This window comes from Zingiber officinale, chromosome 8B, assembly GCF_018446385.1.
Source record: "Zingiber officinale cultivar Zhangliang chromosome 8B, Zo_v1.1, whole genome shotgun sequence".
Lineage (NCBI taxonomy): Eukaryota > Viridiplantae > Streptophyta > Magnoliopsida > Zingiberales > Zingiberaceae > Zingiber > Zingiber officinale.
In genome coordinates, this window is record NC_056001.1 from 5,337,890 (window position 1) to 5,350,827 (window position 12,938).

The following is a 12,938-nucleotide window of genomic DNA, read 5'->3' on the forward strand; positions in this document are numbered from 1 at the left end:
GGAGCAGAGGCCGGGGCGGAGAACTTGGACAAAATAGTCGAGCGCTGGACCCGGCGGGAGGCAGGTGGAAGAGTGCTGACCGGCACAGCCTCAATAGGGTTGGCAGGCGAGTTTAGTTGAGACGGAGTCCAATCGGAGGATAATGCCTCCACCATTGGAGTTTTCCCACGAGAATCGGATCCCGCCCGCTCGGATACACGAACAGCAGAAGTAGCCGATCGCAACGGTGTCTCAGTCCGACGCCTTTTTTGTCTGAGCGAGCGCTCGCCTTCCCGATCGGAGCCTTCTTCTTGAACGGTCGGTTCCCTGTTTGACGTAGCGCCTCCCGTCACCTCCACGGGGGAGGCCTGAGCGGTCGACTCCTCCGTGTTTGTCTCGCTTTCACCCTCGTGAGAGCCGACCGGGGTGATGCCCAGTTGCTCCATCTCCTTGGCAGTTGCCGCCTCAAGCGCCTCAGCTTTCCTCTTCAAAATCTCGAGCATCACGGACTCCATGACGATATTTGCTGCAAAGGAAAAAGAAGAAAATCAGTTAGCACTCAAAGTACATAAGTAAGTGAAATTCTTACCGAAGCTGCTCGGGAGTGGAGTACGGCTCGGACTCAGGCCGAATATATACAGCACGCCTTCAGGTAGATGCTTGTTGATATCGAGCTTCAGACCGGCGAGCATGTTCGCGGCCTGGAGATAGTCCGGTCGGGTCTTAAATCTTTTTAGCTCAGGAGAAGTAGGTGGTCCGACCTGCCATTTGGCTTGGAAGGGAGCCCGCTCGGGGAGACGAAGATAAAAGTAGTTCTCCTTCCAGTGTTTATTGGAGGAGGGAAGTTTATCAAAGAAGACTAGACCGGGCCGAGCCCAGAATAGATAGGTACCCAGCTCGGATTGCTTGGGATAATAAAAATAATAAAAAAATTTCGGGCGGAGAGGAATGCGGTGTATCTTGAACAGTACCACCACTCCACACAAAAGGCGAAAGGTGTTGGGAACTAATTGGGCGAGCGGAAGACCAAAGAAATTGCAAATGTCGACGAAGAAGGGGTGGAGAGGAAACCGCAGACCGGCTGTGAATTGGTCGCGGAAAAAACAGATGGCTCCGCTCGGCGGTTTGTGAGGCCGAGCGGATGGTGAGGGTAGAATGAATTCAAAGTCGGACGAAATATCATAACCATCAAGCAAAGCCTCGGCGTCACGTCGATCGAAGTGAGACTCCATGGTAGTATACCAGGGACCTAAAGTGAGGTCTGCGGGTCGGGAAGAACTCGCCATTGTCCGATCGGACAAGAAAGCAAAAGGCAAGAAAATGACATACGGCAGAAGGAAGGAGATGATGAAAGGGACAGCAACCAGAAGACAAGAACTCGACAAAAAACACGAGGAAAACAGAGAGGAAAGGCGGAGGAACCTTACGAAGAAGCTGGGGATCGAAGGAAGGCGGCGGGGAATCGTCAGAAAACAGTGAAGCGGAGTCGCCGGAACGCTGAAGCACCGAAGAAAGGCGGCGGGACATGCGAAGGCAACAGTGCGGCGGAGGAAGAAGGTGACGGCTTTATAAGGTCGGGCCCGATCGGCTTCGACCGTCGGATGCAGGTCACAGGAACCGAGGCCCACATCGGGCCATTCATTTCAAACCGTCGATGTCCCATCGAACACATCGCCGAGCCGTACGATGACACCAGCGGAGGCGCCACGTGGCACCATGCCATAGGGGCACATTTAATGGGCGCCATTACGGCACGCAGCGCGCGTGCTCGATCTTAATGGAGAGGATTTGCATGAATCCCGAGGAGATCCGAAAGGCGTCAGCGTTGACCGTCGACACGGTAACAAAGCCAACGGCAGTAAGAGGCCGAGCGGCCGTGAGGAGGAACATTCTAGAAAGTGACAGAGCGGTGTCACTCCGGTCGACAGGCAGTCCAGTCAGTCGGACTTAGCGCCTCCTTCGACTAGACTTGAGGGGGAGGCATGTGATCCGGTGATAAGGATGGGGGACTCTCGTTAGCGGAGGTCAATGACACGTGGAGGTCAAAGGTTAAAAGATTCAACCCTGAGACCCGACCGACCGGACTGAGAAGGTCGACCGGCCACCCGACCGACTGGAATGAGATGGCCGACCAGCCGGATATTCCCCGAGCCGAATAAAAGATAACCCGACTAGGGGTCAGGTTTCCGATGCTCAAGGTAAAAAGGTTTCATGGCCGAGCGGGATGTTCGTTCGGCCGGGGCACAAGGCAACAAAGTCAGGCAGGAGCAATCTCATCCGATCATACGACTGAGGCAGAAGGGATATGCCCGTCAAGCGGCCGAATCGCTCGGCCCTGGAACAGATAGGAAGCGCAAGAGGACAAAGGAGACAGGGGATAACATCATCCTCGAGACGTCTGCCGCCGACAGGCAGCAAGGTTGGCGGCCGAGCCGTACACAGGATCATACGATGGAAGCTTCCACCGTCACATCCGGGATATGCTCGGACGATTGCGGAATGGCGCCAGAGGTACTTTTCTGACAGGGGCTCGTTAAGGTATGTTTGGGGAAGCGTGCACGCATAGAGAAGCGTGTCCGCGCCACCCCGGGGTCCTATATAAGGACCCCCAGACGTCGACGAAGGTATGCCCAATCTTCACTGTAGCCACAGTTACGCTGCCTCTCTCATTTCTCGTTGCTTGACTTGAGCGTCGGAGGGCCATCGTCGGGAAACCCCTCCCGGCTCGGCTTCTTTGCAGGTTCGCCGGAGATCTACACCACCAGCCGGAGACAGCGGAGCGTGCCACGTCCCCAGCGTCCGTCGACTCAGCGCTCGGACATGATCAACATCTTTCCACCTTTTTCTCTTTATAGCTTCTTGGAAATCTATAGGTTCGCAATCCGTAAAGAGACAAAATAGAGTAATATTATCTTGATTTTCAGTTACCTCATAAATGTCTCGTAAGTTTCTAAAGTGTGGTACTCTATCACTTAAATTTTCACTTGAAGTTGATGCAGATGAATTTCCTTAAGTACTTGATGTTGGTGTTACTAGTGGAGTAGTAGGTTCCTCCCTTGGTTGCTCCATCCTTGGTTGCTCCACCCTTAGTTGCTCTACATATTCTTCTTCAAAGTACGGGAAGAAGTTGTAATCTTCATTTCGAGATTCCCAATTTCATTCTTCTTCTTCATTAAATATGACATCTCGGCTGATGATTGTCTTCCCAGTATCTGGATTGTATAGCTTATACCCTTTTGAGTTAGTATCATAACCAATAAAAATAAACTTCTTACTTTTATCATCCAATTTGCTTCTTGCTTTATCAGGCACATGTACGTGGGCTCTACTTCCAAAAACTTTTAGATGAAAAATCTCAGGCTTCCTTCCGCTCCACGTTTCTTGTGGTGTCTTGCCCCACACACTCCTTGTTGGTGATCGGTTGGATAAGTATACTGCACATGCAACCACTTCTGCCCAAAGTTCCTTTGGTAGCGTCTTGCTTTTGAGAATGCTCCTTGCCATATCAAGGATGGTCCGATTCTTTCTTTCTGCCACTCTATTTTGTTGAGGGGATCTTGGAACTGTCAAGGGTCGTCGTATTCCATTGGCTTCACAAAATTCTTGAAATTCCTTTGAGGTAAATTCTCCTCCTCGATCAGAACGCATAGCTTTGACCTCGAGACCGCTCTCCTTTTCTATGGTAGCTTTAAATTTCTTGAATATGCGGAAGACCTCCGATTTTTTCTTCAAAAATTATACCCAAGTTTTCTGAGAAAAGTCATCTATGAAAAGAATGAAATAATTACTCTTACCAAGTGAACTTGGCTTTATCGGCCCGCAAATATCTGTATGTATAAGTTCAAGTGGTTTTTGAGCTCTTGAACTTGACTCCTTTGGAAAATCTTTTCTAAATTGCTTCCCACGTAGACATGCTTCACATACTTGATCAGGATGTTTAATGCAAGGTAGTCCTCTCACCATCTCTTTCTTTGAAAGCAGTTCTAGTTCTTCAAAATTGAGATGTCCAAATCGAAGATGCCATAGCCAAGTGATGTCTTTGTAACAAGCTTTGAGACAGTTGACAACATCATTTTGAATATTAAGTAAGAACATTCAATTTTTTGGCATAGACACCTTAGCAATTAAACAACCAATATGATCTTTCAAGATGAGCATACCATCTTTTAGATGAATATCATATCCTTTTGCCAAAAGTTATCCTAAGCTTAGGATAAATTCATGTGAGCAACCCAAGATGAGCAACCCAATGTGATCTTTTAGATGAATATCATATTTGACACAAAGAAAACATTTGAGATAAATTCATGTTTTCCATTCTTCAAACAGATGAGAATGTTACCTTTGCCTTTTGCCTCAATCTTTGATTCATCTCCGAAGGATACATTACCACCAACTGATTCATCAAATTCTACGAACATGTTTCTTTTCCCACACATATGATTGCTTGCACCAGTGTCGAGATACCAAATTGTATCTTCTTCTCTATCATTATCTTTATACGCTAGCAGTAGGGTGTCATCTTCTTCTTTTCTTTTTTCCATATAATTTGATCTTTCGTATACTTTATTCTTGGGCAACCTGCATTCTTTTGTGTAATGCCCAAATTTATCACAATTGTAGCACCTAACTTGATTTATCGTACCTCGAGTTTGTGTACCCTCTTTCACGTCCTCTTGTTGAATGTTCTCTTCTTTCATTGTTGTTGTTAGAAACCCATCCTTGCTTATTAGGACGACCTCGTCCATATCCATGACCTCTTCCACGTTGACTTTTATTGTTACTGAAGCTTTCATCTTTCTTTGTCGGTTGAAGAGTCGTCTTTAGGAGTTGTTGAGTAATTTCTTCATTTATCTTCTTCTTTTCTTCATGGGCTTGTAATGGACCCAGGAGTTGCTCAATCGTCATGACTTGTAGATCTTTGGTCTCTTTGATGATGGTTGTAATGCTATCAAATTTTAAATCCATGATCGAAGAATTTTCTCAATAATAATTACTTCTTCTAGTTTCTCACCATTTCTCTTTAGTTGATTGGAAATGGTAGAGACTTTAGAAATTAATCGGATACTAACTCACCTTCTTTCATACGAAGAGCATCAAATTGACTTCTTAATGTCTGAAGTCGTACCTTTTTTACTTTTTCTTCTCCTTGATATGAGATATGGAGTTTTTCCCATGCTTGCTTGGCCGAAGTCGCACTTGAGATTTTCTCAAAACCATCCTCATCTAAAGCTTAATAAGTGAGAAAAAGAGTCTTCTTGTTTCTCTTTCTTAAATCTCTTAGACTGTCTTTTTCAGTCAGAGTTAGCGTCAAGTCGTCACGTGGCTCAACATAGTTTTTTTCTACAACCTCTCAAACATCATGAGCTCCAAGAAGCGTCTTCATCTTGATACTCCAATTGTCATAATTACTCGCTTTGAGGACTGGAACTTGGAAGAGAATCATACCTCTATTAACTATGACTCTGATACCACTTTGTTAGAAAAAGAATTATTGAAGAAGAAATAAAAAAATATGGGAGAAAATAATATGGAAGAGGAGGAGAATCTCTACTTAAAAGAGAAGGAGAATAAAATAAAACTCAACTTGCTTCATTTATGAAAAAGAGTACATATTTATAGGTTTATTGGATAAACATAATCATAATCTTTTTATTATTATTATTATTATTATTTTATCTTAATAAAATTTTTGTTCCTATCATGATTACCACCTCATTTATTCTATCTCCACAAAATTTTATAAATAATTTTTATATCTAACAAAAAATAAGTTTAATTTCTAACAGTTGTATAATTTTCGTATAATTTTCATGGAAGGGGAATCAAGCACGTGTCCTTTAATTCTTCCATCTAATTAAAGTTTTTAATTTATAATAAGATCAAATAAAGAAATTGTTAATGTTAGTGGAGTAGGTAACATGTCTAGCTAGTTGACTTGTCTTAATTATTCAACTTACTTAGCCTTCGTTTAAATTTATGTTTTATTTTTATAAATCCATTTTCTTGATTTGTTAGGAAATGAATGCATCTGATCGAGCTATGGCAGTTCAGACTAATTTACACCTCTGATTATCAGATCCACAATTCTTATGAAATAAAATTGATTAGTCTTACTACCAAATCATCTAATTATTCTTTTATTTACATCGATAAATCAAGAATGAAAAATCGGTGTAGACAACCACCTCAATCATAGCTTGTACTGAAGTCGGTGTAGACAACCATCACACTCCTCACCTGATGCTTTCCGTCCGACCAGATGACCGTCGCCGGCGCCGTCGAGTTCCCTGGCAATGGAACGCCTGAAACTGACACTGTGAACTGCCTCTTCTCATTCAACTCCGAAAACTCCAACTCACTAGGATTCACCGTCACATTAAGTTTGGAATCAGCCGTGACCTTCGCCTTGTACTTGCCGACGCTGCCCACGTTGGTCACTGTTCTCAAGAACTTCGCAGCGAAGGTTTTCCCGTCTTTAACATATAGGCCCATGGTAGGATAATTGAGATCCCTCGCGTTTCCCTTGGCCTTGGCAGGGCAGGAACTGTTGTGGCCGGTGATGATCTTAATCAGGGTTTCGTTGTAGCCCGTGTTGCAGAGCATTTGAACGTAGTCACTTTCACCAGCGTCGTAGACAAGACCTGGGTCGACGGCCTTCACCGGGTTCAGTTGTCCGGCTCCATATGATAATTGGTCTTGTGTATCCGAAGGATGCATCGGTTTAGCTGTGTGTGTATAAAACATGGATAAAATGATAAATTTTGCTTCCATGCACAAATTAATTATACAAGGTTACATTGAAGAACAAATTACGGGTAAATAATTAATGTTTAGGCGGGAGACCTGTCGTCATGAGCGCAGACATGATGGCTGCCGGCGACCAATTTGGGTGGAAGGACTTGACGTAGGCGGCGGCGCCAGTGACGTGCGGGCAAGCCATGGAAGTTCCCGAGATTATGTTGAAGTCTACGAACCTCGTGTCGCCCGTGATGCCTGACACTGGTACAGCCTTTGACCAAGCAGCCAAAATGTCAATTCCTGGAGCAGTTATATCAGGCTGCAAAACACATCAAACATGTATTAGCTAGCTAGCTAGCTAGATTTATAAATTTTAATTTCCAAAGCTGCTAAACAATTATATTAATTAAATCCCTTAAAAAATGTGTGAATTAGGTACGTAATTCACCCAAGGATATTGAATTAATGACCTTCAGGATGTCTCGGGTGACGAGGTTGGGGCCTCTCGATGAGAATGAAGCGACCAGGGGAGCCCTGGGGTCGAAAACTTGTTCACTTTTGTGGATGTTAGCCACTGGATTTCTGACCAAGATCATATATATTCATTGATTGATTAAATAAATTATTTAATCAGCATCTATATTTTCTCTCTGTACACTAAATATAAACACTCACTCAGTGTTGTTTATATAGTGCTTAAGCTTGAGGCCATCCGCGGTGCTGAGCAAAATTGTTGGTCTTGGAAATGAGTAGGAAAAGTCAAGTTCAGTGTCATCGCTACATAGAATTCCTTCAAAACCTGTATAATTAAAAGTTCCGTAATAGAAGAAGTTGCAGAAAATAATCTTCCCTTTCACCACATCCAAATATTTAGATAGGTCAGTGCAATCCCTGAAACACAACAAACAGTGGACAAGTTTGATAATTGAAAATACAATATATAAGCTAGTTCCATTTATGAAGAGAAGATAGCGTTATATATCTTCGTACCCTTGAGTTTCATGTAGGAAGATGAAGGGGTAATTGCTTTTTTCAGTGGGAAACGTATTGGCACCGGCTCCCTGTAATTTTTGTTTCAAATAATAAATAATAATATGATTTTATATATTATTTAAACGCCAATTCTCATGCAAGTAGAGAAAAAAAAAATCATTACTTTAATGTGGTTATGATAAAAATAACTAAACTATAAATAATTAGTACGAAAGAAATATGGCTAATCAGTATAAGGAAATGGAGTGCGACTATGAACAGAACTTTTGCATATGATCAAAATCACATTATCTTTAAATTGTATAATTACTCACCAAAGTGGACACATTATCTCCGGTGACCACCCTGCCAATTATGTGTCTATCGATACTGCTCGCCGCCACCGACATCAACCATGGTGCCACATTGGTGACCGTGTTATGACTGGGCCCCATGTTTCCGGCGGCAGTCGATGTTAAAATCCCATTCGCCATGGCGTGGAACGAACCAATTGCTAATGAGTCATCGAAGTAATACATTTGGAAGAGAGAGCCGATGGACGCGGAGATGATGTCGACACCGTCAGAGATCGCATCGTCAAATGCCGCCAAGATGTCTACCTCAGCGCATCCGAACGTCCAGCACACCTTGTACATCGCGAGCCTTGCCGATGGCACAGCCCCTCGGGCGGTGCCTTGGGCGAGGTCATAGAGGCTAGCGTGGGAGACACTCCGGCCAGCGGCGGTGGAAGATGTGTGCGACCCGTGACCTTCAAAGTCACGCGGTGATGGTTCGTCGAACGTGTAATCGCCTAGACTATTGTAGTAACGGGCGCCGATAATTTTGCTTAATTATTCAATCAATCATAAATTTATATTAGTCACAATTTTAAACATAAATTCTAGATTTTGACTTAATTAGCAAAAATTCAATCAAATAATTATAATTAAAATCATCAAATTTTATATGCATACTTGTTGCAAGTTATATTTACGCAAGTGCCCTTCCATTTCCTCGGCGGCGGCCGCAATCCCCCATCACTGAAGGACTTGGATTCCGGCCAAATTCCAGTATCTAACATTCCAATGATGATGTCACTTTCCAGTGTGGGATTCCTATTAACTGTCTGTGTGAAGTTGAGGAAATCCCATGACCTCGTCGTGCGAATCTTCAGGATTTTACTAGGAAACACTGAAACTATTCCCTTCCTTCCTGCAATTATTTCATGTTTCCAGTATTATTCATTTATTATATATCTATCATCAAAATAAAACTACTCAATATACCACTCAATTTTGCAGCTTCATCAGTAGAAAGTTTAGCAGCAAATCCGCTGAAACTCTTCTGGTAGCTATACACCAGAGACTCATTTGGTGAACTGCATTATCAATTGTTTTAGTCAAGAAATTCGACAAAATATATATAATTTTTCACAAAATAATGTATATCAACTTATTGCCTACTTGTTCACGAGAATTTCTTTAAGCAAATTGAGATGATGTTCAGGAGTTGGATACTGGGATGAGGGTTGAGCTCCCATGTACACAATATAAACCTGCAATATGTCATTCATTTATGGTAATATTAATTGATTTAATACAGATTAAAGAACAATTTTTACAAAGTAAATTTATAATTGTAATTACCTTTCTTTCTTCATTTGATGAGGCTGATGCAAAAAGAAGAATAAAGGATATGAAAAGTGCAAGTGGAATTAGATAGGATGGTGGACAAGCCATTATAGTTCCTAAGGAAAATCCTATTTCTGTACATTTTGAAGGTGAAATAACGTTAATTTATAGGGATCAATTTTTAGGGATAAAATTGCTGATGAGTTATCTATTGGATGTCAACTAACGAAGAGTTTACACGTATTAACTGTTAAACATTACCACGTTGATGCAACGACCATATGGATCACATTTTTTATGTTGAGATATAATATATATTATTAATCATATATATTTATAATTCTATCAATTAGAGAATGAGTCAAAGATATATATCTTTAATTTCTGTTACGATAGAGATTTAAACCTATTAATTCGCTAGAAGAGACGGCATTTCTCAATTATCTTTGTTTATATTTTTTTCATTATATAAAAATTTCATATAGTTAATTTTTTTAATAACATATAAATTGATCAAGTTGCAAAACTTTTCAGTTGAGTAATATGTGTCTTTTAAAAACTTTTCCTTTTTTTTTTTTAGTTTATCCTACATTTTTACCCATGTTACAATTAGGGATGTAATCAAGTCGAACTGAACTTTTAAATATTTGAGTTTGACTCATTTATAACCAAGTCAAACGCAAGCTTTATTTAACGAATATGTTCATAACTCACGAGTTTATTCGAATTTTTATCGAGCCAAAAGAAGTTTAATAAATATAAATTATAAATTTAACTATTCATTAAAACTAAATTATATATTTAAAGAAAATTATAATATTCTTATTAAAATTTATAATTTTATTCTAATAAATAAATTTAATATATTTGTTTATATTTTTCACAAGTAGAGTGTAAAATGTAAAAATTTACTATTAAAACTATAATTTTTTCATTTAAAAGTCGATTCATGAGCTTACTAACCAGCATGACCATGAGCTAACTAGCCGAGTATTGTGAAACTTAAGCTTAATTTATTTATTTTAATAAGCCTCATTAAACGAGCTCAAATGATTTTTTATTGAATTAAGATTCGAATAGATCATGACCAGCTTGACTCATTTACACCCCTAGTTACAATACAAGAAAACTATCAATTTGTAACATATTTAATAATCGAATAAAATTGGTTGATAATTAATGATTGTTAGTGGTCCATCTTTAAAATTGATTGTTATTTTGTGACTGATGTAAAAATTTTGTCACTATTTAAGGACCAATTTAGATTTCAGTCATTAATTTTAATGATGAAAAAAAGTTATTCTATGCTAAATTTTTTTCATTTTAATTTAGTTTATGTTTTTATCATTAGTGATTGATCTTTTAAAAGGGAAAATACCTTTAACCCTCTCTATTTTCTATCAAGTAGCATTTTATCAACTTATATTTTAAAAATAACGTTTAACCCCCTTTGACTAAAGTTAAATGTGAAAAAAATTTATAAAAGATAATTATGTTCTTGTCTTTTTGATATTTTTTTTGATAATCTTAGAGGAAAAAATTATATTAAATTTATTGATAGTTCACATCCACTTTTGTTTTATCTGAACTAATTTTAGACAATTCAAGACCCTAATTGATATTTTCAATATGTGTATAGTTGCTGATTTAGTAATTAAAATCAATAAAGTGTATGTAACCTCCAACAATATAAAAATATTAATACTTAATTATACAAATAAAATAAAATTAAGTAGTTTAAAATGTATATTTTGTCACCGTGCAACCTTCGAACACATTGTGTAATAATTATTTACTTTATTTCTCCCTAAATTTAAAATTTTAGATCCGCCTCTGTCCACAATTATATAAGGGTTCACGAAAATTGGTGAAGGTATAATTTTCTTTTCTTACACGAAGGCAAATTTTCTTCGTCTTCTTCAAGCTCTTTTGCTTTTTTATGCATGTACGCAAGCCTCACATAGCACCGACAATGTCAACCCTCATCTGACAAGTTTTGGTTTGCAAGATACAAAGAGCGAACACATCGACAAACCGACATTAACCACATATCCTAGTGAGTGACGAAGGGCACCATCACTAGATGTTTATATATATATATATATACATTTTATGTATGTTTTTCTCCTTGTGTATACTATCGTTCCGACTAATCAATAATTAAATAGTTGACCTCGAAGGCATGTAATTATTTTTCACATAAATTTAATATATTTTTTCCCTCCTAAGATTATCAAAAAAAATAAATCAAAAAGCTAAGGACATAATTATCTTTTATAATTTTTTTTCATATTTGACTTTGTTGGAGAGGTAAGTGTGTCTATATATATATATATATATATATATATATATATATATATATAACTTTGAGAAGAATGGGAAGCATAATTAGCTGATTGACATGACGATCACATGAGCAAGATGGATATCAAATAATTTATTAAGCACTACCCAAAAAAATTACAATTTAGCGATAAATATTTATGACAAAAATTATTCATAACTTATTTATGACAAAAAAAAAATTATCATAATTTAACAACCATTTTGCGATAAAAATATTTTTTTCTCAAATTAGCAATAAAATATGATTCGTCGCAAAACTCATTGGAAATTAGTGACAACTTCCATATTTGTTGCTGAATCTGCGACGAATCCTAAATTCGTCACTAATTCAGTGACGAAAAATAGATTTGTCGCACATTCTGCGACGAATAATATATTCGTCGCAAATTTTACGACGAATTCAGGATTCATAGCAGAAATCAATTTTTTTTAATAAAAATTTAGACTTTTTGAAACTAGTTTCTATGGGTTACTAGAAATCTCATGATCATAATATACTCAAATATTAATTTTACTTAATATATTGACATTGATGATTTTTTTAATGTGATTAGCATTTTTTGGGCATCTTCATGGTAAAAAAAATCACCAGTTGAGTAAAATTAGTATTTGAGAAGATTTATAAATTCAAGAAATTTATTGAAATTCATAGAAACTTGTTTCATGTCATTCTGAACTCTCTAGGTACCTCAACCAGTTTCAAAAAGTTTAAATTTATATAAAAAATATTTATCAAATCTACAACTAATTTAGAATTCGTCGCAGAATCTGCAACAAATTTAAAATTCATTGTAGAATTTGCAATGAATTTTGAAATTCATCGTAGAATCTATGATGAATTGACGAATTTCAAAGTTTGTTGCAGATTCTGCGACGAATTTCAAAATTTGTTGCAGAATTGACATTTTTTTGTTTAAAAATAAACTTTCCATTGTCTGTGATACTTAGAGAGCTCGGAATGAGATGAAATAAGTTCCAATGAGTTCTTATAAATTCCTTGATCATATAGATGTCTTAAAATATTAATTTTACCCAATATATTGAGATCGATGATTTTTTGAAGGTGGTTAATATTTTTTGGGCACCTTTGTGCCAAAAAAATCACCTATTGGGTAAAATTAGTCTTTGAGGAGATTTATAAATCAGAGAATTTATAAGAACTCATAGGAGCTAGTTTCATATCATTCTGAACTACCTAAACTAGCTTTGAAAAGTTTAAATTTATATATAAAAAATTTGTCAAATATGCAACGAATTTTGAAATTCGTC

At 38.2% G+C, this 12,938-nt stretch overlaps 1 protein-coding gene across 1 annotated transcript; it reads right to left on the bottom strand.

Moving 5' to 3' along the window:
- Positions 1-6,168: 6,168 nt before the first annotated feature.
- On the bottom strand, positions 6,169-9,431 carry LOC122015749 (subtilisin-like protease SBT4.3). Its single transcript, XM_042572770.1, has 10 exons — positions 9,339-9,431; positions 9,156-9,247; positions 8,979-9,070; positions 8,667-8,904; positions 8,028-8,538; positions 7,711-7,781; positions 7,396-7,611; positions 7,191-7,302; positions 6,826-7,039; positions 6,169-6,707 (listed from the first exon to the last, which is right to left on the bottom strand). Exons 1-10 carry the CDS (start codon positions 9,429-9,431, stop codon positions 6,169-6,171), a joined length of 2,178 nt encoding a protein of 725 aa, XP_042428704.1.
- Positions 9,432-12,938: the final 3,507 nt, after the last annotated feature.